We start from the raw sequence: 27,799 nt of genomic DNA on the forward strand, positions 1-27,799 counted from the left end.
CCTGTGCCTTGCCTCTGAGCAGCACAGAGTCTTCATTGTCCTGGAGCTGCTGCCCATCCAGGATGTGGCTCTATTCTGTGGTCTTGGCCGCTCTCTCTGCTTGCATTGCTTGGGGTGAGTCCTTCCAAAATGCATCCATCATGGAGCACATTTGAAACACTTCCACGGGTCCAGTTGGGTGGAATTATGTGCAGGGCAGAGGATGCAGGTCTATTTCTGCAGTGGTTCTCCTACTCTGGATTTAGCATTAGACTTGGAGTATCCAGCTCAGACAGTGCAGGGAGGATAAACATGCTGAGACCTCAGCTGCAGTCACCAGACTCAGGAGCTGACTGAGACAATCTCATGCCTCACACAAAAGGAGTTCAAAGCTTGGGACTAATTTTTCCTTTACTGTAAGGCCAGATCTGGGCAGATCATGGAGGGTGGCCAGTCCCATATTAAAAGCACCAACTCAAGAGCCAAGTGCAGGTCTGAAGACCAGCTGAACCCTTCTGAGCTGGGCAACCTTGGGCAAGGCACCTTACCTTTGCTGTGCCTGTGTTACCTATCTCTTAGACAGGGATGAAAGAGTCCACACTTCATCAGGCTGTAGTGCGGATAAAATGAGTGGTTCTTTCTAAAGTACTTGGAATGGTGCCACATTTAGAAGGGGTACAGAAGGGACTTGTTAGTAAGGGGATGATTTTAAATTAAGTAAATTATTAGGAAATTTGAAGCATGATAGATTAAGGTGAGAAGCCCTTGACCATGGAAAGACAGTGTCTTACTAACAGATCTTAGGGAGTTGAGCACACCACTGTAGTGGAAGAGGACACAAGAGGACCCACCAAGGTCAGTCAGGAGGCAGAGGGAGAGTGGGGCTGTGGGCAAGGGCTTTGGTCATGGTTTCCCCTAGACAGAAATGGTGAGGCGTGGTAAGCAGGTGAAGGGCTGCCTAGTTGTGATTGATTTGTGGGACTTTGGGTCACAGGAGCTGTCACTGGGTGGCTGGTACCTGGCTCTGGGTATTTAGGGCAGGTGAGCACTGGCCTGGAGTTTGAGAACCACACGTAGCAGGTGGGTTGGGTGTGAGTTCTGGATTAGCTGCACTCTGCAGGAGACATTCCTCCAGGATTGTCAAGTCATCAGAGAGGAGAACTTTAGACTCAGGGAGCAAAAATGACAGGGCTATAGGGAAAGATCTCAGCATATCATTGTGCCATTTTATGGACAGAATAGTGAGACTCAGAATGAAATGTTCTCTCCAAAGTTTTTACCTGGTAAATCATGCAGTGGTCTACATCTGGGTATTAATTTCAGAGGAAGTGCCCCAGAGCAGTAGTCAAACAGCCCCCACATACCTGGGATTTAGAATCCACACTGTCTGGTCCTGGGTTATCCTGTAGGAGGCCTGGAACCAAGTGTAAGGCACATTAAGAATGGATCTAAGTTCCAATGGACCATTTGACCACTGTTGTTTGTCTCTGGAGATATCATCACATTTCTGTCTTTAGGAAGTGCATACAAGCCACTTGCAAATACTGTTTGCTCATCTGATCAGCGGGCATTGTAATAACACTTATCTATTGAAGCTTTTTTGAGCAATAATGTAAAGGAGCTGGAATACACATCTGGTACACAGAAAGAGCTTAATATGTGCACATTCCACATGACATAAGAGGTGTCTGCTATTGTTAGCATCTTGTATGCTTCCCACCCCATCTGCCCATCTTTCCAACCTGGAAATTTTGTCTTCTACCCACTTCATTGGGGTTGAAGGTCATCAGTGAGCTACTACAGGCCACACACAGTGATTTTTGCTCAGTCTTCATCCTCCTCCACGTCCTTACAACACTCAGCATCCACTCAGCCCCTTTTCCTCTCCTCCCTGGGCTCCCGAGGCTCCGTGCTCCTCCTGCCACCTCTCTGGAGGGTACTTCCAATCTCAGCTGAAGCTGCCTTTGTGCTTCCTTCTCAGCTCCTGCTCTCCTCTCTCCCTGGTCCCTGCAGTGTGGTCACATGCATCCATGGTATGTACTCTCAACTTCAGAGGGACGATCCCCTGCCCCTTCATTGATGCCTTCCGGACTGGAGGGGCCCTGGTCCTGTGGCCTCTCGCCAGGATATCTCACTGACTCCTCTACTACCCTGCCCTACACGGAGCCAGATTCACACTCCTGCTCTCCATTGTTTTTTCCATTCCACTGCTCTCAAAATCTGGTCAGCTCCCAAGCCCTCCTCAATACTTTTCATATGCATCTTCATATTTCTTCATTAAATGTTTTCTAATTATAAAAAAGGGATCTATCTTCTGTGCAGAATTCCAGGCATGCACCAAGAAGTAAGGAACCTGTACTGCCTGCACCCATGGACATCTCAATGCACAAGCTGGAAGCACAAGTTGGGCCATTGGTAATGATTAACCATACGCCCAACGAAAACAAGGGTTAGGGTTAGCCCTTAATAACAGAAAACAAGGACATGTTTTGTAACCTGGTTTCTGTAGGCAATTCCAGCGGATTGTGTTGCTCTTCTTGATGTTCATGTAGTCCTGCATTAACAGTGGGTTTATGCCTGGTGATCTCAGTGTCTTATGACAATGTGGGACAGATAAGACTGGACACTTGAGAAATATTCAGGAAGCAGGTTCATTGGCTGCAGAGTCCAGAGGGTCTCTATCTAAAAAGTTCTCTGGGTGAAGAATCTGGAAGTTCTTTGAGGGATTTGAAGGTTTACATGACAAGTGGTTTTTGTTCTATTTTTTAGAGTAGACAGAAGTTTTACAAGTTTTTTTCCTTTCTGCAAAAATGGCCTTTACAAAAAGTAGAAACCATCAACCACAATGCCCTCTGCAGAAGCTTTTCCTCATGTCCTGTGAAAAAATCTTTCTGACAAGAAGAGGAACTTATTTTTCCAAAATATAGTGGGGGGTTCAACTTAATATTGGTAAGGGTCTTTGGGTGGGCGTCTCTGGTCTGCGTCAATGATTTTTCCATCATAAATCAAAACCCTGTAATTTGGGAACCATATTTCCATGTTCATCCTGGTGTTATTTGTAATAATTAGCCACAAGAACAAAAAAAAACCTCTCTGTTCACACTATGGAACTGGTTGTTGGTGCCATGCGACATGGATATTATTTCATAAATTGGTTTCTAAGACATTTGATTTTCTTTTGCTAGAACAAATCTTTTCTTTCCTGTCCACACACTTGGAGGAGAATGTGGAGAAATTGACTTTAAGCAAAGAGGAGCATTGTGGAGGACAGGAGGGTAGTAACCATGTCCCGTGATGGGTGCTCTGAGAACCTGAGGTCATTGAGGCCAGACAGGAGAGGACTCCAGGGGTGGCCATGGTCGAGTGTCTGAAATCCACCTGCCACAGCTTAACTCCCTCTGGTCCCACAGCAGGTGGAACCAGTTCAGGTGAGAAGCTGAGGGAGAACTTGTCTCCTCCACAAGAATGGAGGGAATGGAGCAGTAGGAACCTGATGCCTGGTCTACCTCCTTCCTAATGACCCCTGCTTAGAGCTACCAGAGCATGTTTTAGAAGCTCATTGTGTTATTTAATCTAGAATGTTCCTGCCTGTTAATTTGTCCAGTGAATAAAATCCAAAATCCCTGAACCTAACATCCAAGGCCCTTACTGACGTGCACCTGCTCATTCCAGAATTGTCTTCTACTCCTTAGGGACTCCGTGTCCTGGTAGTCAAGGACCACACACCCTTTCTCAGCCAGGGCTGTGTTTTCCCGTTGCCAATCCTCGACTTTTCCTCTTATTTCTCCTTTATTCCCCCATTCCATCTTCCTCATTCTCTTCTCCCCTTGCAAATCCTAGCTCCACATGATCAGAAGACCTTGCTCCCTCTTCTCTCACCTGTAGCCCCTCCATGGTCTCCTGACCAGGACATGGCCACTTTCTTCCCAGCATCAGGTCAAGTATGTCTGGAGTTCTTCTCCCCAGAAGGTCAGCCCTCCTGAGAACAGGGCCGACTTGTGTCCATCCCCTCAACCAGCATGCAGCTCTGCACCAGGATCCTAGTGGGTACATGTTTCTAGAAACTTCTATGAGGGAAACGAAGGCTGTGTTCATTCCCAGAAGTTCTCCTTTTATCATTGTCATCTGTCCAGATGCATTTGTATCTCAATTCCAATTGACCTCTTCTATCAGAGCTTTCAGTGAGGTAGGACACTTTCCTCATCCCTAGTTTACTTATAAAGGATCAGAGGTCTAGAGGTTTGCGGTCGCTTATTCAATATCACATGCCTAGAGAGTGGCAAAACCCACCTGGGACCAGGACTAGCCTTTCCACTCTAATGTCACATTTGCTGCCCATTTCCAGCAGGACAACCGTCCTCGCCACCCGTGGTGGACACTGTGTACGGCAAAGTCCTGGGGAAGTACGTCAACCTGGAAGGATCTGAGCAGCCTGTGGCCGTTTTCCTGGGGGTCCCTTTTGCTAAGCCCCCTCTGGGATCCCTGAGGTTTGCTCCACCGCAGCCTGCAGAGCCCTGGAGCTCCGTGAAGAACACCACCTCCTACCCTCCTATGTAAGTGGGGTGGCCTGTCTCGGGGGTGGTCTCCCAGTGCTGCAGGAAGGGGTGGAGGCCGTCCTGTGCTTGGCTCTGCCTTCTTCTGGAATGCTCGAGAACACTGCAGAGCCCTGAGACAGCCCGGACCTCTCAGGGATGTCTAGAGCCCTTCATTCTACACATGGTTCTTGACCATCTATTGCATCCCAGGCATGTTGTGGGTTCTTAGAGTCCATTAGTGAACAAAACAAAGATCTCTGCCTATGTGGGGCTTCATCAAGGATGAGAGACTTAATTAACAATATATAAGGTCATCCATGAATCATGTGACTTCTTGGAATATGATGAGTGCCTTGGGGGAGAGTCAGTTGAGCAGGAGATGGAGGAAGGGAGATCTTCCTTCCTTTGTGTGTGCACATGCACCTTGATGGGCTTCCAGAGTGTACTGGATGGAGTCCTCTGTGTGGGGTGCCTTGGACGTGTGACTTGACCTCATCTCAACTCCCAGGTGTGTCTATAGACTTCTTCCCGGGCAGAGCAAGTGTGGTGTCCAGTCACCCTGCCACCTGGGCACAGAAGCCCAAGCTTCCAGTGAGGCTCGTGGCCACCCCAGAGCACTTCCGACACCTACAGGTGTCATTCCATCCCTTATTCCTCTCCTCGGCAAGGTGCTTCTGATGTCCAGGATCCCACTTCTGGCTGTGTTCTTTCTTTCTTTAAAAAATGGCATTCACTGTTTTTACTTCATGATAAGCAGAAAAGTTAGGAAAAACTGAGAAGCAAAATTAAGAGGGCAAAAATCACCTGCAATTCTCCTGCCCTGGGAGCACTGCTGTCAATATTGGAAGTCTCATTTCCAGATTTTCATCGGTTGCCCACTCCTCCTTGGGAATGGATTATTCAGACAGATGGTTTGGGTGACCACCTTGCTCATTGTTCAGTATGACAACTTTATTCTCTTCCATTTAATGTCCCCATCTGACACTTAATAGACACATTGAATTAGGTATTAAAAAGAAATTGGTATTCAGGCACCGCTCAAGAGGCTGAGGTAGGAGGGCTGCAAATTCAAAGCCAGCCTCAGCAACGTAGCAAGACCCTGTCTCGAATAAGATTATTTCAAAAGGGCTTGGGAGGTGGCTCAGTAACTAAGCAACCTAGGGTCAATCCCTATTCCAAAAAAAAAAAAAAAAAAAAAAAAATGTAATGTCTAACTTGGGTTCATTAAGGTGGCTTACAAGTTCTTGGCATCATAACTGACACCATAATTATGCTAAAGGTAAATCATTCTACACATTCCTGGATATATGTGGTCTAGGAAAACTTCCCCAGGATAGAAATCTGCAAGCAGCTTTCCTGGGTCCAATTCTATTAATTGACATCTGTGTCCTCCTGGCACCTGATTCCTCAGCTACCCTTCTGCATTCCAGGGCAGTAATGCCTGTGCTTCTGGTTTTGAGATTGGGAAATATTGTTGATAAGGTACTTGGAAACATGAGCACTGTATGGCATGGATGTTCCTGGGTATGGGACCTTTGAAAAGGTCTCCAACCTCTTTGTCTTGGTGTTCGGATCTGTAAATTGGAGATAATTACAGAACCCATGCCGTGTGGATGATCCGAGGCTTGGAGGGGTCAGTACATCAGAATTTAAATTAGTGCTTGGTAACTGGGGGAGCTCAACAAACCTGACCAGATCCATTCTGTATTGGGTTTTGGAGACCTCTTGCCAGGGTAGCCAACAGCGATTTCATGGGAGAGCTGGCCCCAGAGAATCTTAGGATGTCGGGCTTGCTGGATCCACAGGCAAGACTCCTGTCACTGTCACCTGGAAGAGTAAAGCCCAGAGCAGGAAAGAAATTCACCCATGTGACTCAGCACATCAGTGGCAGGACTAGAATGCAGTTCTTCTGGGGTGGTCTCATGTTGATGGCACCACTACCTTGCTCACGGCTGAGTGTCTGTCATTAAGAATCTGTTTGAATGAAGTTCCACAGAGTAGACATAGTTACCAGGTGGGCGGTATGCAGCAGCCCACCATACAAAGCCCAGCAGAGACATGGCCCTGTCCTGGGAGTGCAGGAAATGTCATGTCTCAGGGCAGATCAGCATAGGGGCAGCCTCCCTGCCTTGGCCTCGGCCATCCCTCATTATCCAGAAAGGGAAGACATTCCAAGTCCTTGTCACTTACATGTCCCAAGAATATCTAGAGAGTCCTGGGCTTCTCAGCAGGTCCCTCAGAGACCCTTCTGCCCTTTCTGCTACCTCAAGTCATATGACAAAACTCCATTGAGAGACTTAACACTCCCAGAGCAAGGTCTGCCCCAGGGACACCCTGAGCCTCCATCAGGTAGATCTTCAGAGCTCCTCTTTGCTTCCCCAGGTGCTCCCAAGATGTGGAGGTGGGGCAGGTGCTCTCCGAGCTCTTTACCAACAGAAAGGAGAACATTCCCCTCACCTTCTCTGAAGACTGCCTTTACCTGAATATTTACACTCCTGCAGCCCTGACAGGGAGAAGCAGGCTGCCGGTAAGCATAGCCCCTCGCCAGGACTTGTGAGCCCCAGCATCAGGGAAGTGGCCGGCAGAAGGAAGGGGCTGAAGGGAGTTTGGAACAGGAGCACTTAGGGTCATAATGACTCTGGGCCCAGGGGTTTCTTCCACCACAGGAAATAGCTATCTTCCTTATTTCTGTTGTCACAGGTGCTTCTCCTTGTTATCTTGGCAGGTTGAATAATCCAGGAGGAGTGAAGACTGTGGGCGGGTTGCAGGGAACTCAGTGTCCTTGGCCTTTACTATTCCCATGATGATCCTCTCAGTTTTAAAGGTCTTAGAAGGATGTGGCACATGGACGTGGGGAGAAAGGCAGGCGCCCTGAGCAGCGAGATGGCCTGGGCCCCAGCAGGGAGAGTGGAGGAGGAGACACACTGCCTTTAGGAACCATACTGAGCACAGGTGTACTTGATTGACAGCCAAGATGTCAGCAGGGAATCCAAGCATATTCAGGGATCCTTCTCTGTTCTAATATCAATAAGTAGTTTGGCTGCATCTGTTTTCTCCAGGTGATGGTGTGGATCCATGGAGGTGGACTGGTGGTGGGTGGGGCATCCACCTATGATGGACTGGCCCTCTCTGCCCATGAAAACGTGGTGGTGGTGACCATTCAGTACCGACTGGGCATCTGGGGGTTCTTTAGGTAAGGTGCTGGACTCCCCTCTCTGCATGTGAACCCCTCATTGGCCTATTTCCAATTGACATATCCATCTGCCCAAGACTGAATAAAGAGAAAAAAAAGTTGTAAGTCAAATTATAAAGAAAAGAAATGTACTCTGCTCAGTGCCAGATTGGGGAGGTTCATCAGTTGGGCCTCTGGTAAGGACTACCATTTGCTCAGGTCCAGCTGGTCAAATGGTCCAGGTATAAGGATAACAGCAGTTCCAGGGAAAACATGACCTCCTTGACCTTTGCTCTTCTCAGGACAACATTCCCAGGAATGGCATCTGCAGGAAGAAGAGCTCACGTGTTGAGAGGAAGCTAAGGGGTGCAGGCGGGGAGTCTTGCTGTCTTCATAACAGCTCCCTCTCTCTACAACTAACCAGTGTCCCGTGAGCTCTTCCTTAATCCCCTACAGGGGTGGCACCCCAATGACATACTCGCCTTCCGCTTCACCTGGTGTTTTACAAATTCTGTCCCCTCTTGATACCGCCACATCCTGGACCAGACTGCATCACAGGAGCCCTCGGGAGACAAACTGCATCCAAACCATGCAGCCACCAAAGCAAAGATACTTGAGGGACAGCTGTGATCGATATAGCAATCTTGGTTTTTCATTATTTTCTTTTAGGACTCAGAATACCTTATTCCAAGTCCTTCTGGCTTTTAGAGTTTGTGTTGAGAAATCAGTTCTGATGAGCTTACCTCTAAATGTGAACTGACATTTTTCTCTTGAAGCCTTTGCTTTCTGTTTCTGTGTTCTTTGTTTTCTGTGTTCAGTGTTTTAATCACAATATGTCACAGGGAGGATTTATTTTTTCTAGTTTATTTGGGGTTTTGAAAACTTATATTTATATATCTATTACTTCAACAAAGATTGGAAATTTTTCTGATAGCATTTCACTGAAAAGTTTATCCAACTAGGTGTGGTGGTGCATGCCTGTAATCCCAGTGGCTGGAGAGTCTGAGGCAGGAAGATCACCAGTTCAAAGTCAGCTTCAACAACTGAGCAAGGCCCTAAGCATCCTAGTAAGATCCTGTCTCAAAATAAAACATAAAAACATAGAAATAAAAAAAAGATCATGGAATGTTCTCAGTGGTTAAGTGAAACTGGGTTTACCATTTGCAACAGCAACAAAAACAACAAAAGTTATCCACACCCTTGTCTGGTATCTCAGAGTCCTCTTCCATCCCAGTGGTTCTTATGATTGTCTCTGAATGTGGTCACCGATTTCCTGATTATTCTGACTATAGTCTTTTTGTTTTGTTTTGTTTTATTGAGACTTTGATTTCCATCACTTCTCATTGATTCTTTCTCATAATCTTTACTGAAATGACCTTTCACCTCCTGTAATTTCTCAGTTAGTTCATTCCTTAGATCTTCTTTTAGTCTGTTGGTCACTTTAACTCTCAAATTTCTGATTCTAGTCCAGGATTATTTTCCCTTTGATCTTTGCAAATTCAGTAGTGGGGGAGTAATCACCATTTGGAGGTGGTGTGTTTCCTTGTTTTCCTGTGTTGTCTGTATTTTTATATCTAGGTTTGCCCATCTGTTGGAAGGGGTCTCTTCCACTGTGGTCTAGAGTATGCTTTAGTAGGCTTTTCCCATTATCCTATGTCCCAAACCAGGGGAATATCTCCTTGTAAAAGGCCCCACTCAATGGACCACAGTGCTTTGATCAATTGCTCCTACTTGAGGAGGAGCGGGAGTCACTTGTAAAGGAAATTATGGTTACTGGCTTTCAGAGTGCCTAGTGTTCTAATTATGGATCTTCTAGCACACTCTGGCCAAAGGGTGACAGATAATGCAGTAGAGTGACACAGGCTTTCAGATAGAGGAGGGGGAGTCCAGAGATGGATTGCAAGAATGGCGGGCTCCAGAGACAAATGTCCCCTGCCTCTTCTTTTACCCAGTTTTATTCTCCTCAAATCACTTTCCTTAACTGCCATGTTCTCTTTCCATCTGTTTACTTGTCACCCTTAGTGTGATCTGGGTGCCGTAGATTAAGCCTACTTTCTTTCCAGATGTGCACTAGCCCCTAGTGTAGGTGCTGAGTACACCCTTTCTGGAAGAATGAATGCAGACCCCACACTGAACAGTGGTACAGGAAGGAGCAACAGGAGAATATTACTGTGTCAAGGATGCAGTGTCCAGCCTTGTTCTGGAAGGTTCAGTGAGGGCCCTTAGCTCATCTCTGAACCTGAGAACCTTACCATGACATCTTTGTCTCCATCCCACTCTGTTCTCTTGCAGCACAGGGGATGAGCACAGTCAGGGGAACTGGGGTCACCTGGACCAGGTGGCTGCTCTGCGCTGGGTCCAGGACAACATTGCCAACTTTGGAGGGAATCCAAACTCTGTGACCATCTTTGGAGAGTCAGCAGGAGGTCAAAGTGTGTCTGCTCTTGTAAGTGGTCCTGGAAGCATGTGGGTTTCATAGTCTACACAGAGAAAAATGTTCACGTTTTTAAAGTAATGAAAAAAAGGAAAAATACACCAAATTTCAAAGCAGAAGTCATCTATAGTGCCCCAACCGAAGGACAGTGTCTGAGAGGAAGAGTTGAAACGAACTTTTCTATCATTTTTGTATAGTTTTACCTATCACTTTATCATCCTTTCTTTCTCTTTCTCTCTCTCTCTCTCTCTCTCTCTCTAGCTCTCTCTCTTTCATTTGTGTATGTGCTGGATAAATTTTTACAAAAATAAACACCTCTCTGTTAGACTTAGAGTATGACATTAAAAATTTACTAAATGTTAAACAATCTTACATCATATTATCTTTAATAATTGTATGGTATTCCATGGTAAGAATGAAAATTATCTAATCTCATGTTAGAACTTATGTTGTCTCAAACTTTTTATATTATAAGCAGCATGAACATTTCTAGAAATTTTAGGATCCTCTATAATCATAATTCTTAGAAATAATTCTGAGTAATGGATACCCCACAATGTAATTTGTGGCCTTGACAAGGGAGAAGGTGTAGCTAGGACAGACCAGGACAGGGGAGGCAGATTTCATGTTCACTGACCCCAAACTCTTCAGGTGATTGGCCAGAGCAGAGGAGCAGGCTGAGAGGACCTGAAAGCAGGGTTCTGACCACCTGCCCATGAGCATGACCCCCTCCTCTCCACTCCCCTGCCAGGTGCTGTCTCCCCTGGCCCAGAACCTCTTCCACAGGGCCATCTCACAGAGTGCAGTGGTCCTCTCTGCTGCCTTGGTCAAGAGGAACATCAAGCCTGTGGCTGAGGTAGGTCTGCCCTGGACAGCTCCCATAGCATTTCCTCTGACCTGCAAACTCTGGGGGACTTTCCTCTTCTGGGATTCAGATGGGGTCCTCAAGGGATCTCTGCAGTGGGAACAGTTGGGCAAAAAGCTCTTCTGGGGACGCACACTTAAATCTTATGCCGTACTTTCTGAAGTGTACATGAGAGAATAATTTTACCTAGTTCTCCGTCCCTCTGCACAGGTTCTAGTGAGTGGGAAACATGATACACATCTCAGCCCTTCCTCTAAGAAAGGTGTAATCATTACTCTCTTGTACGTGGGTAAAAAAAGGCACATGTAGATCGAGTGACTTGCTGGAGACTGAAAACTAGTAAGGGGAGGAGAAGGATTTGAAAACTCTTAATACTGACTCCAAGGAGCCTCTATTAAATTCAACTTTGGGAACATTGTTCCCAGCTTACTTATTATTTATTTATGGTGCTGGAGATGAACACTGCATCATTTTAACAGAGATAAGCTAGTCCATGCTACAGTTCCAGTTAGTAACACAGGTAACACTCTGCAACCCAGAACCCTCACCTGGTGGTCTAGAGTGTTTTCTGCTGCCCTCAGAAGCTGTCCATGAGATACAGGGCTTCTTTCTATATTAGTAGAGAGAAGGGACATTTCTCTTATCCTATGCTATTGCCTGTGATCTGTGCAGCAAATTGCTATTGCTGCTGGGTGTAAAACCACCACGTCAGCAATCATCGTTCACTGCATGCGCCAGAAGACAGAAGAAGAGCTCTTGGAGATTACAATGAAAATGGTAGGTGCCTCATTTCAGTAACCCCCATCCTATGTACTTAATCCCAGATTTCATTGATTCATTTTTCCTGAATCACACTATCACATAGAACTGCCATTCTTGAATTTTGGGGCTGGGATACTCAGTTCCACATTTTTAGGTTATTGGCACAATTTATTTTGGTTGTTTCAGAAACTCTAAGTTTTAATATTAGTAGCCATGTCCTCTAGATTTTTGTGAGACTGTGACTTAATTAGGATTCTAAGATAGGCATTTTCCTATCTACTCATTCATCTCTCATCTATTCCTCCATCCATTCCTCCATCCAATTCATTCACTTCCTTTCATCTGTCTAGTTGTCAATCCATCTATAATTTTTCATTCATCTATTTTCAATCTCTCCACCATTCATGAGTCAGTCATCCAACATATATCTATACTTTGTTTCTCAACACTCCAGAATCAATGATGCATTCATTACTGTCTGTTAGTAATCATCTGTGTATTCACATACTCATCCAATTCATCAATAGTACTAGTAATTGCCAACTCCAACCATCCATCCTTCCCTCCCTCCATCCATCCATCCATCCATCCATCCATCCATCCATTCATCCATCTATCCATTCAAGGAATAAGGAAGGGTGGTGTCAGGGTAGAAAATTCAGACATAAATTGAACAAAGCCTCTGCTCAAAAGGGGCTATCCAAGAGAAACACAGCCACATACATGGTGAGTTAATTGTGGCAGATCAGAGAGTGGATACATCCATTTTAATCATCAGTAGTGCTTTTCAGGGAGGTTGACATTTGAGAATTGAATGATGGTCATGACAGTCTCTCATCATAGGGAAGTTCAGCCAGAAAACATGCAGGAAAACAGAACTGCAGCATGCAGGACCCATGGGATCTAGTCCCCCAGTGAGGAAAGTTTAATATGGGCTCAGGGTACTCCTGGCCTCTAGGTTAAGGCCTTGGACACTAGAGGCCATTGGGAGTCATAGGGCAGGCCACTAGCTCTGGGTTGTGCCTATAATTCCATTTGGTGAGTCCAGTGTGGCCCTGGGGCTTGAATCCTGGTTCATCAGGATGAAATAAGATGATCAAGGTGTTTCAAGAATTAAGACACAGCTGTCTTATAATACCCAGAAAGAGGCAAATATTTCAGTCATTCTCCATGTGGCACAAGAGGACCCAGTTTATATGAAAAAGTCAATGAAGTCCAAAGGACCTAAGAGTCCACGACATCCCATTGAGATTTTCTGAGTTCTTACAGAACTATTTCCATGAATGCAGACTGTCCTTGGTGCATACACATGTGCACATGCACACACACACATGTGTGTGCACACACAAACACACACACAATATTCTTTGCTGGTGGAACTACAATTCATGATGCAGGGATTTCTAGTGGTCCTTTCCTACATGTAGTTTAGACCTGTTACCTGACATGTGCCACGCAATCATTGTGACCTTGGTGAGCACATGGCAAAGGAAAGAGTGGAGTTGGAATGTGTTTCAGTGAGGTTGAGTGTTTTTCTAATGCAAGATGCAAAAATTCATTTCAAGGTTCTCTGAAAATCGAAACACTGTACTGTCACAGAATCTTCAGGTAAGTGCAAGGTTCATGAGCAAATGGTGTAGGGATGGCTGGAGCCAGGTACACTGGAAAGATGATTGAGAATTCACCTGTGTTTACCCATGGATTGCCCCATTTAGTTGGCTTCTTTGTGAAGATTCATTCCCTGGGGAGGATAAAGACAACAGCAGTGTAGACTCCCATACTATCTGCTCACAAACCATCTGTTCCAAAAATTCCAGCAATAGGTTTGGGGTGAACTCTGTTGGGCTGACGCTGCCTTACATCCATCCCGGCACTGACACCTGTGTGCAGGGACGGGGAGCACCCTGGTCACCTGCAGATGCCTGAACCTATGGGATGTGAGGAGAGAAGAGCGAAACCCAGGCAGGAGAGTGTCTTCCTCCCATTGCCCATCCCTCCTCCTGTCCCTCTCCTCGGGAGCTGCCATAGTCCATCACCCCAATCACCATGTTGCCCTTTCCAAAGAGGAAGTGTGGCAGATGTTACCAGAGAGAAAGAGTGACAGGACTGGAGGGGAGGATGGTCTGACAGCAGAGATCCTCCCAGAGTCCCAGGGCCCTGACTCTGATTCCCCTGAGTCTCCTTCCCTGGCTGGTGCCTGGCCCTCCCCCATCCCACCCTCTGCTACTGCCAGTGGAGTCCATGTTCCCTGGGTCCAGCCAAGGAGGCGACAGGGGGGAGGACCTGAGAGCAATGGGGCACAGGTCAGAGGAGCCATTTTATACCAGGAAGCTTCTCACCCACATGCTCTGTCTTTATCTTCACAGAGACCTTCTAGGCTTAATGTACATGAAGATCCCAGAGAGGTAAGGCCCTTTGGCTCCTTGATTACAGGTTTTGAGTCTTAAGCCCTTTAAGCTCCAATTCACTATGAATGAAAGAATTCTCCTTTGTGGAATCCCAGCCACTCCTGTGTGCATATTGCTGAGGCCCAGAGAGGGGAGGTCCCTTGCCAGGGTAACACAGCCAGTGGGCCAGAGGCAGGACTGGAACCCGCTCCCCTGTCTCCCAGTGCACTGCTCCCATCTGCACCTGTGTCCCCTGGACCAAGCTCTCCCCTTCATGTTTACATGTGCTGCTTCCCAAAAGGCCCCATGGGAGGACCAGCACCAGTCCTTCCACACTCAGGATGCAGAGCGAACAGGAAAAGGGGCAGAGGAGGCTTCACTAGGAGGACAAGCCTCCTGGGAGGCCACAGGTTTGATCAGCTGGGCAGGGAGGGACCTGAGGGTCTCAGTCCTGAGGACACCTCCTCCTCCCAGCCCCAGGGACACTGCCAGGGTGCTCTCACATCTCCCCCTCCCTTCCCCCTCCCACCCTGTGCCAGGGGCTGGTGACATTAGCTGTGCAGCATCTTAGAATCCTGTCCTCTTTTCTTCCCTGGAGATCCTAGGTCAGTATTCACTGACTCAGCACTCGCTGCAACTCTACAGGTAATCAGACTCACATGCACGTGGAGAGACTGCACGCTGCCCATTAAAATACAACCATCTCTGGTGCTGATTTTAATGTGATTATGGATTCCACTCCTCCATCTTGGCCACCATCATCTTATCACTGCTATATCCCCAAGTTCTTCCCTCTGTGTCTCACAGTCTTAGACCCGTTGTTAGGACCCTGAGTGAGATTCTGTGAGCCCTGTCCTAACCACAGGGCTCTGGTGCTGGCCAAGCCCTCAGACAGTCAGAGGGACCCTGGGTGCTTCACAGGCGGGGTGATAACCCACACTGTCTGCTCTCTTACCTTAGAGCAGACCTTCCATGCTCACTGTCATTGACGGAGTGCTGCTGCCAAAGACACCGGAAGAGATTTTGGCTGATAAGAATTTCAACACCGTCCCCTACATGGTGGGAATCAACAAGCAAGAGTTCGGCTGGCTCATTCCCGAGGTGAGGGCGCAGGACCCTTAGACAGAGGAACCACTGCGGGCTCACCAGCTTCCCTCCCGCTCTGCCCCCTTGGCTTCCTGCATCTCCAGCTCCTCTGAGTCCCATGGGGACCAGCTGACATTTTCTTGGAAACCTCCAGGAGGACAGAACCCTTTCCTGAGTAGAGAGACCCTGGGAAGCCCTTTCCCCAAACACTCCTCGATTGGTTTTCTAGTCAAGAATCCTGAAATGCACAGGATGGAGGCCCAGCCAGAGGATAATCGTGAAGGTGGAGAACCAAGTATTTCTGGAGGGGGAGGAGCTGGAAAGCTCAGGGGACTCAGATCCCACGCACGACACCGTCCACCTTGGGCACGGACTCCTAGGTCCCCACATCCCCACCCCTGTTCTCATTGCAAGGATTCAGAAACCTTGCTTCTCCTTGAGTTCAATCTGTCTTCTAAAAGGGAAGAGGAGATTTTTTTCCTCTCGAGTTCTGCAAAAGTGGACCCTAGTTAAAGCAACGGGAATACAGTAATACAGGAGCAGCTGGGCTAAGATCAAGATGATCTGAACTCAGATTCCGCCAGCAAACCTGGAGAGGTCTCGAGGCTGGGGAGTGCCCAGGGAGGCACTGTGGGGTGAGTGGTGGAGCCACAGGCTTAGGCCATGGGATTTCTTGATCCAGGATCAGCTGCAGGACAAACAGACTTCATGGGAGGAAGCGCAGGGCTTAGTTGAAGTAAGTCCTCCACGGATTTACACCTTTATCACAGGCAGGCATTTTGGGAGTGCTGGGGTCATGACCTCAAATCTCTAGAAGCCATGCTAGATTTTGGTCAATCTCTGAGTGCAGATTTTGGAGGGGGTTAGTCACATGTGGAGAATTCTGCAGTTCTCACTTCAGAAAGGTTTCAGAGGTTATGCCCAGAGACAATCCATCATGGTGGATTTTGGCTCCCTGGGTTATCTGAGTGTGGTGGGTGTGGTCTGTGCTCTGGTTCCCTGAGCTGGTCTCAGTTCCCTCATGTGCCAGATGACCACTGTGTCTCCAGCATTTGAAATAAATTGATTTAAGACTTCCTCTTTCGATTCCTTGAGTTCCTGTATATGAGTCCATTTGATTCATTGATTTTATTCAAACTCATGAAGCTCCTATGAACATGGAGACCCCAAAATACCCTTCTTTCTGCCTTTGTGTTTGGACCAGCTGATTGGGTTCTTCCTGTTCCTTCCTGAGGGATTACAAATGCACAACCCTGTTTTCTTTTTAAACAGGTATTGTTGGGCTATCCACTCTCCGAAGGCAACCTGGACCAGAAGACGGCCACGTCACTCTTGAGGAAGTCCTACCACCTTGTCGTAAGAAACGGGGGAATTAGTTGAGAAATAAAGAAGGGCTGAGGGCCCCCTAGTCGCAGACCATCTCCAGAGCAGAAAAACCCTGAGACCCGGGTTTTGTCCCGGGTTTCTGCCTTTCCCTCCTCGCCACCCCAGAGGTTCAGAGCCAGGGAGCCTTCTGCATTGCTCTCCAGTAGGGGTGTCCTTTCTTGATGATTTCAGAACCTCTCTGAGGAACTGACTCCAGTGGCCGTTGAGAAGTATTTAGGAGGGACAGATGACCCTGTCAAAAAGAAAGAGCTTTTCCTGGACTTGATGGGAGATGTGATTTTTGGTGTCCCTTCTGTGATTGTGGCCCGTAACCACAGAGGTGAGTGTCAGAGGTTGGACGTGGGAGAGGTGCTCTGACCCACCAGCGGTGGTGTCTGACTGGCCCTGTCCCGGCATAGACAGCTGTGGACACTGCGGAGGGATAGGTCTTGAAGTCTGATTCCACATGTCCTTGGGAGGGGCGCTGTCCTGCCTTGTTTCTGCCACTAGCAGACAGAGAAAAGGATCTAATGGCAGGGATTGAATTGTATTCAACTAGAATGGAGATGAGGAGGTGGCCCAGGAAGAGAAGGCAGCCAATCATTATGCAGTGCCAAACACATGTCCCCTGCGTTTGTTCCCAACTGAGAACTGTGGGAAACAAACAGCAAACACACCCCAGGGTTGTCCCACAGAACAGCAGGGAGCTAGTTCTTCTCCACCTGTGTCCTCTGTCACGGGTTGAAGGCTGTTCCCTGGGATTGCTTAATCTGCAGCATTTTGACCTCTGCAAATGAGGGCAAAGTAGATCCTAGTGACCTGATAAAAGGCTGAGCCCAGGTCTATAGATGCTGGTGGAGGACAACAGGGTGGCCTGCCCAGACACAGGGACATGAGCAAGGCACAGACAGCGCCTGCTACAGGGCTGCTGCCCTGGGACCCTGGGACTGGAAGGCAAGCATTGGAAGATGTGTCTTGGAAAGTTTTCAAGGTCAAAACTTGCACTAAAGTGCTCAACTAGTGGAGGTGGGTAACTGCGTTATAGGATCAGGAGGGCATAGGGAAAGGGTCCCAGAAGGCATGGGGTGGCAGATGGGGCTCTCTCCAGCATGGATGCTGGTTTGTCTTTCTTGGTATGTGCTGCTGTGGGCCAGCTGACCACCAGACTGGGGTCTGTTATAGGACCTTCCAACAGCTACCCTGTCCTGTGTGGTCCGAGGGCGTCTTAACAGATAGGTGAACTCAGCTAGGTGGGGAGTGTATCATATTCTAGGGACCCTTTGGAGAGGCTCCCAAGACCCTTCTTTTGTTACCGGTCCTATTAATTTAGTATCAAACCAGGAAATCATTATCTGGTCCAGAGTTCTCTCCCTAATGTGCTAAAGGAGTTTTAAAGTCCAGGACTTTATAAGCATGACAAACACCAGCCAGAATAATTCCCTTCCCCTGTTTTACCTTTTGCAGTTCTGGTTACCTGCTATGAGTGCAGGTGACCAAAGGAAGGCCAAGCAGAGGAAAAGGAGATATTCTGAGAGGTGACACTTACATCACCTACAATTATAAATTAGCAAATGGTATTTGTACACATTTGTGGGTAGAAAGTCATGAAAAGTAGCTTTGGCTGCCTGCTGCTTCAACTCGGTCCTCTGACTCACAAGAGTCCGTTCCTCTCTGACTGGGTTCTGAGCCCCTGCCTAAGGACTGCCTGCAGACACCAGGTGAAACCCTGTGACTTAAGTTCTTCCCGAGCTGCATCAGGTGCCTAACACAGGACTCAAGTCACAGAAGGACTCCTCTCCACGGCACTGCTTGATGAACCAAGGGGCAGCACTGCAGGCTGAGGGGGACGGTCCAGAGACTTCCGTTTTGTTCCCCTGCAGTGAAGACTGATGTTGTTAAATGCATTCTGGTGAATGTCTGAGGCGGGCAGCAGTGATTACCCCAGATCCCTCAGTAACAGAGCAGGATGCCATTGTAGAGACCTAAACGTCCTGTTTCCTAAACTCTTGAAGAAGCTTCTCTGAGTCATGAGATTATGAGGGCTATTTATTTTTTTCTTATTCTGCATTTTCCAACTTTCCTACTGTACCCATGGGAAGGGTGGTTTTGGAAATTTCTCCACCAGCCTGATCTGGGGCCTGACTCTTCTACTCCAGGAACCACTCTGATGTGCACATTGTGACCAATGAAAAACAGTGCGGTCCCCAGTCTGGGGGTCCCTGAGTTAGTCCTGAAGGAGCAGGGAATTGAGGGCCCAGTGAGCTCATGGAGGGGAAGGTGGCATCTTCGTAGGGATTGGCCATGAGCATCTGGTGCAGAGAGAACCTGGCATCACCTAACCCTTAACAGTCCCCGGGCTGAGCAGGAAGCAGGATGCGCAAGAGACTGAAATGGGAATCTGTGAGATTGGTGCTTTCTTTTTTATTTTTATTATTTTTTTTATTGTAAACAAATGGGATACATTTGATTCTCTGTACATGGAGTTAAGCCATACCATTCGTGTAAGCATAAATTTACACAGGGCAATGCTGTTTGATTCATTCTGCCATTTTTCCCCTTTGCCCCCCACCCACCCATCCCTCTTTTCCCTCTATACACAGTCCTTCCTTCCTCCATTCTTGCCCCCCTCCCTAACCCTAACCCTAAACCTAACCCTAACCCTAACGATAACCCCTCCCACCCCCCATTATATGTCACGTCCGCTTATCAGCGAGATCAATGGTCTTTTGGATTTTTGAGATTGGCTTATATCACTTAGCATGATATTCTCCAATTTCATCCATTTGCCTGCAAATGCCACAATTTTATCATTCTTTATGGTGGAGTAATATTCCATTGTATATATATACCACAGTTTCTTTATCCATTCATCAATTGAAGGACATCTAGGTTGGTTCCACAATCTGGCTATGGTGAATTGAGCAGCAATGAACATTGACGTGGCTGTATCTCTGTAGTATGCTGATTTTAAGTCCTTTGGGTATAGGCCAAGGAGTGGGATAGCTGGGTCAAATGGTGGGTCCATTCCAAGCTTTCTGAGGAATCTCCATACTGCTTTCCAGAGTGGTTGCACTAAATTGCAACCCCACCAGCAATGTATGAGTGTACCTTTTTCCCCACATCCTCGCCAACACCTATTGTTGCTTGTGTTCTTGATATAGCCGTTCTAATTGGGGTGAGATGGAATCTTAGGGTAGTTTTGATTTGCATTTCTCTTATTACTAGAGATGTTGAACATTTTTTCATGTATCTGTTGGTTGCTTGTACATCTTCTTCTGTGAAGTGTCTGTTCATTTCCTTAGGCCTTTTGTTGATTGGATTATTTGTATTCATGGTGTAGAGTTTTTTGAGTTCTTCATATATTCTGGAAATTAGCATGCTATCTGTAGTATGAGTGGCAAATATTTTCTCCCACTCTGTAGGCTCTCTCTTCACATTACTGATAGTTTCCTTTGCTGAGAGAAAGCTTTTTACTTTGAATCTATCCCAGTTGTTGATTCTTGCTTTTATTTCTTGTGCTATGGGAGTCCTGTTAAGGAAGTCTGATCCTACGCCGACATGTTGAAGATTTGACCTACTTTTTCTTCTATAAGATGCAGGGTCTCTGATCTGATTCCAAGTTCTTTGATCCATTTTGAGTTGAGTTTTGTGCAGGGTTTTAATTTCATTCTGTTGCATATGGTTTTCCAGTTTTCCCAGCACCATTTGTTGAAGAGGCTATCTTTTCTCCATTGCATATTTTTGGCCCTTTTGTCTATTATGAGAAAATTGTATTTATTTGGGTTTATGTCCACGTCCTCTATTCTGAACCATTGATCTACCTGTCTATTTTGGTATCAATACCATGCCATTTTTGTTACTATTGCTTGGTAGTAGAGTGGAAGATCTGGTATTGCGATACCCCCTACTTCGCTCTTTCTGCTGAGGATTGCTTTAGCTATTCTGGGTTTCTTATTCTTCCAGATGAATTTCATAATTGCTTGCTCTATTTCTCTAAGGTACCATCATTAGGATTTTAATTGGAATTGCATTGAATCTCTATAGCACTTTAGGTAGTATGGCCATTTTTGGCAATATTAATTCTGCCTATCCACGAACATGGGATATCTTTCCATCTTCTAAGGTTTTCTTTAATTTCTTTCTTTAGTGTTCTGTAGTTCTCATTGTAGAGGTCTTTCACCTCTTTTGTGAGATTGATTCCCAAGTATTTTATTTTTTTCAAGGCTATTGTGAATGGGGTAGTTTTCCTAACTTCTCTATCTGAAGATTCATCACTTATGTATAAAAATGCATTGGATTTATGAGCATTGATCTTGTAACCTGCTACTTTACTGAATTCATTTATTAGTTCTAAAAGTTTCCTGGTGGAATTTCCAGGTTCCTCTAAATATATAATCATGTCATCAGTGAACAGGGATAGTTTGAGTTCTTCTTTTCCTATTTGTATCCCTTTAATTTCTTTGGTTTGTCTAATTCCTCTGGCTAGAGTTTCAAGGACAATGTTGAATAGAAGTGGTAAAAGAGGGCATCCCTGCCTTGTTCCAGTTTTAAGGGGAATGCTTTCAGTTTTTCACCATTTAGGATGATATTGGCCATGGGCTTAGCGTAGATGGCCTTTACAATGATAAGGAATGTTCCCACTATTCCTATTTTTTCTAGTGTTTTGAGCATGGAGGGATGCTGTATTTTATTGAATGCTTTTTCTGCATCTATCGAAATAATCATGTGATTCTTAACTTTAAGTCTGTTGATGTGGTGAATGACATTTATTGATTTCCGAATGTTGAACCAACCTTGCATCCCTGGGATAAAACCCACTTGATCATGGTGCACTATCTTTTTAATATATTTTTGTATGCAATTTGCTAAAATTTTGTTGAGAATTTTTGTGTTGATGTTCATTAAGAATATTGGTCTGAATTTTCTTTCCTCCATGTATCTCTATCTGGTTTAGGTATCAGGGTGATATTGGCTTCATAGAATGAGTTTGGGAGGGTTCCCTCCTCTTCTATTTCATGGAATACTTTGAGGAGTATTGGAATGAGCTCTTCTTTAAAGGTTTTGTAGAACTCGACTGAGAACCCATCTGGTCCTGGACTTTTCTTTGTTGGTAGGCTTTTGATGACTTCTTCTATTTTGTTGCTTGAAATTGACTTATTTAAGTTGTGTATTGCTCCTCATTCAGTTTAGGTAATTCATATGTCTCTAAAAACTTGTTGATGTCTTTGAGGTTTTCTGTTTTGTTGGAATCTAGATGTTCAAAATAGCTTCTAATTATGTTTTGTATTTCACTCGTGTCTGTTGTGGTATTTCCTTGTTCATTCTGGATTTTAGTAATTTGAGTTTTCTCCCTCTTTCTCTTTGTTAGTGTGGCTAAGGGTTTATCAATTTTGCTTATTTTTTCAAAGAGCCAACTATTTATTTTGTTAATTTTTCGAATTGTTTCTTTTGTTTCAATTTCGTTGATTTCGGCTCTGATTTTAACTATTTCCTGTCTTCTACTACTTTTGGTGTTGGTCTGCTCTTCTTTTTCTAGGACTTTGAGCTGCAGTGTTAAGTCGTTTATTTGTTGATTTTTACTTCTTTTGTTGAATGCGCCCCATGAAATAAATCTTCCTCTAAGTACTGCTTTCATAGTGTCCCAGAGATTTTGATATGATGTGTCTTTGTTCTCGTTTACTTCTCAGAATTTTTAAATTTCCCTCCTGATGTCTTCTGTTATCCATTCATCATATAATAGCATATTATTTAATCTCCAGGTATTTCAGAAGTTTCTGTTTTTTATTCTGTCATTTATTTCTAATTTCAACCCATTATGATCTGATAGAATACAAGGTAGTATCTCTATCTTCTTCTATTTGCTAACAGTAGCTTTGTGGCATAAAATATGGTCTATTTTAGAGAAGGATCCATGTGCTGCTGAGAAGAAAGTGTATTCGTTCTTTGTTGGATGGTATATTCTATATATGACCATTAAGTCCACATTGTTGATTGTGTTATTGAGATCTATGGTTTCTTTATTCAATTTTTGTTTGGAAGATCTATCCAGTGGTGAGAGAGGTGTGTTAAAATCACCTAGTATTATTGTGTTGTGGTCTATTTGATTTCTGGAAATGAGAAGGATTTGTTTGATGTACATGGATGAGCCAATGTTCGGGGTATAGATATTTATGATTGTTATGTCTTGCTGATTTATGCTTCCCTTAAGCAGTATGTAATGTCCTTCTTTCTCCCTTCTGACTAGTTTTGGCTTGAAGTTCACATTATCTGAAATGAGGATGGATACTCCAGCTTTTTTGCTGTGTCCATGTGCATGGTATGTTTTTTCCTATCCTTTCACCTTTAGTCTATGGGTATCTATCTCTGTGAGATGAGTCTCTTGCAGGCAGCATATTGTTGGCTTTTTCTTTTTAATCCAATTTGCCAGTCTATGTCTTTTGATTGATGAGTTCAGGCCATTAACATTCAGGGTAATTATTATGGTATGAATTGTATTCCCAGTCATTTGACTCATTTTTGTACTTTGACATGATTTGGTTTCTCATTTATTTGGCTATTCCTTGAGGCTAGTTCCTCCCATTGGTGATTTGCATCATTGTTTTTCATCTCTTCCTCATGGAAAATTTTGCTGAGAATGTTCTGTAATGCCGGCTTTCTTTTTGTAAATTCTTTTAGCTTTTGTTTATCATGGAAGGATTTTATTTCATCGTCAAATCTGAAAGTAAGTTTTGCTGGGTATAAGATTCTTGGTTGGCATCCGTTTACTTTCAGGGCTTGGTAAATGTTGTTCCAGGCCCTTCTAGCTTTTAGGGTCTGGATTGAAAAATCTGCTGATATTCTTATTGGTTTCCCCCTGAATGTAATTTGACTCTTTTCTCTCGCAGCCTTTAAAATTCTGTCTTTATTTTGTAAAATTCTGTCTTTATTAGGTAGTTTCATAATAATGTGCCTTGGTGTGGGTCTGTTGTAATTTTGTATATTTGGAGTCCTATTAGCCTCTTCTACCTGGTTTTCCATTTCATTCTTCAGATTTGGGAAATTTTCTGATTTTATTCCATTGAATAGATTGTTCATTCCTTTGGTTTGTTTCTCTAAGCCTTCCTCAATCCCAATATTCTTAAGTTTGGCCTTTTCATGATATCCCATAATTCTTGTAGATTCTGTTCATGATTTCTTCCCATCTTCTCTGTTTGGTCAACTTTGTTTTCAAGATTAAATATTTTGTCTTCAATGTCTGAGGTTCTGTCTTCCAGATGTTCTATCCTATTGGTTATGCTTTCTATGGAGTTTTTAACTTGGTTTATTGTTTCCTTCATTTCAAGAATTTCTGTTTGTTTTTTTTCAGTATCTCTAACTCTTATTGAAATGATCTCTTGCTTTCTGTATTTGCTCTTTTAACTGTTGATTGGTGTGATCATTTAATGCCAGCATTTGCTCTTTCATCTCCTCCTTCAATGCCTGCATTTGCGCTTTCATCTCCTTGTTTGCTTCCCTGATTGTTTTAATTATGTACATTCTGAACTCCCTTTCTGACATTTCTTCTGCTGTGCTGTCATTGGGTTTTATTGATATAGTATCTAGGTTTGTTTGGACATTTTCTTCCCTTGTTTTCTCGTATTGGTCAGATGTCAGTGGGACTCTGAGATATTGCAGATTTCCTCTTTGGCTTATAGTGTCCCTGTAGATTTCCAGTATATCACCTCCCAGCCTTCAGTAGCCTGAAGTCTTGGAGGAACTTGATAATGCAGTGATTCCAAAGAAAGCTGCCCTTAGCCCGCTACGGGTTCCAGGGCTTGGAGCTGGCTCTGTGCGGAAAGGCTCTCACTGGGCTGCCTGCTCCAAGAAGCTGACTGTGGAAGGAACCTGCCTCTGGAGGGAGCACGGCTGCTTGGGGAAGTCTCTGGCTACCCTGCCCTGGCCCGCAAAGCAGCCTGCGGGCCAGGGCCCACGGTTGGGTCCGGCGCTTAGAGCTGGCTCTGTGCGGAAAGGCTCTCACTGGGTGGCCTTCTCCGAGAAGCTTGCTGAGTATTGAGCCTGCCTCCAGAGGGAGCTGGGCTGCTTGGGGAAGTCTCTGGTTGCTCTGCCGTGGCCCCAGAAGCTGCCTGTGGGCCGGGGCCCGCCACTGAGTCCGGGGCTTGGAGCTGGCTCTGTGCGGAAAGAGTCTCACTGGGCAGCCTGCTCCAAGAAGCTGGCTGTGGAAGGAACCTGCTGCCGGAGGGAGCAATGCTGCTTGGGGAAGTCTCTCACTGCCCTGCCCTGCTCCAAGAAGCTGCCCCTATCCAGGCCAGCCGCTGGGCCAAGCTTCACCCAGTGAGAGAGACTCACCCCGCGGCTCTATGTTAGTCCGAATCTCTCATTGCCTCCCCTTCTTGAATCCTGGGTTCTGGAGTGATGGCAGACGCAGTCATGCTCTTGTCCACCATCTTGGATGAGACATACTTGGTGATGTTAGTGACTCCTATTGCTGTTATATGGATAGTAATCTTGATAATTTTCTTCTGTTTTCTCTGATTTCAATGGTACAGACAGTCTTTTAAACATTTTACATTTCAGTGTTTCCTTTGCTGGTTCTTGAGCTGTCTGATTCACTAATGGTGTGACAACTCTGTATTTTCTTTCTTTATATTTCAAAAACTGGCTGCGCTGGGTCCCATACCTGCCTCGCAGCTTCCTCAGAGCAGACAAGGTCAGGTGGCACAGGTGGGAGACAGCTCGCAGGGGCTCAAAGACACCACCAACTTTCACTCCTGATCCCCCTAACTGTCGGACCACACAGGGTCAGTCGTCTCGTGCCCACCTGAGCACCCACCACATTGTCGGGAAGGGGGCACAGGCATGCCGGAAGTCCGATTTGTGCTTTCCTGAAGCCAAAGAGGCAGATTGCTCTGTCTGTGTGAATATTTGTCTTCAAATATCTTCATGTTCAGAGGGGCAGCTTGGATTTGCTTCTCCCTTCTCTAGTGGTTGAGAACAACACTGGAAATGCGCAAAATGAGATGAATAAGAGGCCCCTAGTGGGTCGTGGAGATTTGTGAAGGGAAGGAGGACTCGTGTGTTATCAGCAACACACATCCAGTGTGTTGATTTGATTCATTTAATCCCTTTATTCTGTCCTTCAATAAATATCTGGTTCAATTTCCAATTCCACCTCCACCTGCTCTGCAGCCCCGAGGTAGTCACTGTGCTTTCTGGAACTCAGTTCCTCCCCCATGCGGACATCCAGGGATTTCCTGCACAGTCAGAGTCCTTGAGACCGTGCAGCTGGGTCTGATAACATGCTCTGTGCCCAAATCCCTGTCTTCTCAGATGCCGGAGGCCCCACCTACATGTATGAGTTTGAGTATCGCCCGAGCTTCGCATCACACAAGAGACCTGCGACAGTGGTAGGAGACCACGGTGATGAGCTCTTCTCAGTCTTTGGATCCCCATTTTTAAAAGGTAACCGCTCCTAGCTGGCTGTTAGTTGGGAGGCCTGGGTTCCAGTCTCACTCTAGTGGCCTTGAGCAAGCGTCTCCTGTTCTCAGATTGCTAATTTCCCACCTCAGGGTGCCAGGGCAGAGCAGCCCTGGGATCCTCTGTACGTCCTTTATAAGAGGAAGGATGTGTATTCACATCCCAGAGTCACAGAGTCTCAGAGTCCTGCCCTGAGAGCTGGAGGGTCACCTGCAGAGTCTGCCTGGGGGTCACTGCTTGCCACTGCGAGATTCTCTACCCACAAAACAATGCCAGCAAGAGGGGAAAGTTAGATTAGGTGCTAACCTTGAACTGATTGTCACATATATTGGTCTATAAAACTAAAATTCATATATTTTGTCTGTTATTTCTTAGTAACATCATACTTCAAGCAAAGCTTTCACGATATCTTTGATATGTTAACTCAGCAGTTGCAGATGACTTGTGACCCACCCATGAATATTTGGGACACACCAGGTGCCCCCCACTTGGGTGACTCCCTAGGATGGTGGCAGGTCTGATATTTTTCAGACTCTCTGAAAATGTGGAATCATGTAGCAGATTAAGAAAAGGTCCAAGAGTCAGTAATCCCGCTAAGTAGAGGGAACCCTAGGTGTGGCCTTAGGACCCTGAGTGGGGAGGGACAGGGCAGGTGGGCACGGAAGACAAAGGCCGTCAGCTTTGGAGGCACCGCAGGCCACGCCTGTGCACGAGAGCAGCCGTTCACCATCTGGAGGAGCTCACCTAGGGGAATGCAGACTTGGACCTGGCAGCTGGGGTCAGGGCCAAGGTCTGCATGTCCTAGGGGCTCCCAGGGGCTCCCTGCTGCTGGCCCAGGATGCACAGCTTGAGTGGCCAGGCATTTTTTCCTTCTTCCCCTCAGAGGGAGCCTCAGAGGAGGAGACCAACCTCAGCAGGATGGTGATGAGATTCTGGGCCAACTTTGCTCGCAATGGGTGAGGCTGGTGGCCAAGAGGGAGCAGGGTGGGTGGGTGGGTGGCATGAGGTGGGGTCCACCTTTGGGGAGGGGTAGCATCCAAAGTGTGAGTGACAAACCCCAGCCTGTGACTCTGGTCCCCTGAGAGCATACAGTTGTCCCCTGAGATGGAGAGCTCCCCGACTCTGCATGAGGATGGGTCCTATGGAAGAGATAAGCCAGGGGATCCCTGCAGATCTCAGGAATCGGGGATGACTAGTGGATTTGGGAGTTTCTATTTGGTTCTGTTCACAGGAACCCCAATGGAGACGGGCTGCCCCACTGGCCAGAGTACGACCAGAAGGAAGGGTACCTGCAGATTGGTGCCACCACCCAGGCAGCCGCGGGGCTGAAGGACAAGGAAGTGACTTTCTGGACTGAGCTCAGGGCCAGGGAGGCAGGAGGGACACCCCGCCAGAGCAACCACACGGAGCTGTGACCGGGAGGCTGAGCCAGCCTCGGAAGACGGGAGCAGCAGGACAGGGCTGTTCTGCAGAAGGCGTTTTTAGGCCCCGGAGGAGTCTCACTGTGGAGGCTGGAGAACTGAGTGGTGTGGGTGGCAGAGGCCTGGGTGGGGAACGTTGGTACCTGTGGCCTCAATGGGAATAAATGAAATTTTGGAGACCAAATCAGCATCTGTGCCTTGTGCTTCCTCTCAGAATGAGAGAGACAAAGACAGCAGCATCGTGGTCACTGTTTACCTCTTAACTGCTGAGGGGTCACCTGTTGAAGACCTCAGAAACTCATATGGCCACATAAAATGACCACGCCACCCCTTTTGCTCC

The 27,799-nt window shown here is 46.2% G+C and overlaps 1 protein-coding gene across 3 annotated transcripts; it reads left to right on the forward strand.

Moving 5' to 3' along the window:
• Positions 1-27,634, forward strand: LOC124966697 (liver carboxylesterase 1-like). Of its 3 annotated transcripts, XM_047528270.1 has the most exons (14): positions 1-114; positions 4,325-4,532; positions 6,897-7,041; positions 7,574-7,707; positions 9,979-10,132; positions 10,872-10,976; positions 11,658-11,762; positions 14,114-14,152; positions 15,095-15,235; positions 16,493-16,576; positions 16,778-16,925; positions 25,892-26,023; positions 26,922-26,994; positions 27,270-27,634. In XM_047528270.1, exons 1-14 carry the CDS (start codon positions 63-65, stop codon positions 27,451-27,453), a joined length of 1,704 nt encoding a protein of 567 aa, XP_047384226.1. In that variant the 5' UTR covers positions 1-62; the 3' UTR covers positions 27,454-27,634. The 3 variants fall into 3 exon arrangements, with proteins under 3 accessions (XP_047384226.1, XP_047384227.1, XP_047384228.1); XM_047528271.1 differs by lacking the exon at positions 14,114-14,152; XM_047528272.1 differs by lacking the exons at positions 11,658-11,762; positions 14,114-14,152.
• The last annotated feature ends 165 nt before the right edge of the window (positions 27,635-27,799 follow it).

Source organism: Sciurus carolinensis, chromosome 16 (assembly GCF_902686445.1).
Source record: "Sciurus carolinensis chromosome 16, mSciCar1.2, whole genome shotgun sequence".
Classification (NCBI taxonomy): domain Eukaryota; kingdom Metazoa; phylum Chordata; class Mammalia; order Rodentia; family Sciuridae; genus Sciurus; species Sciurus carolinensis.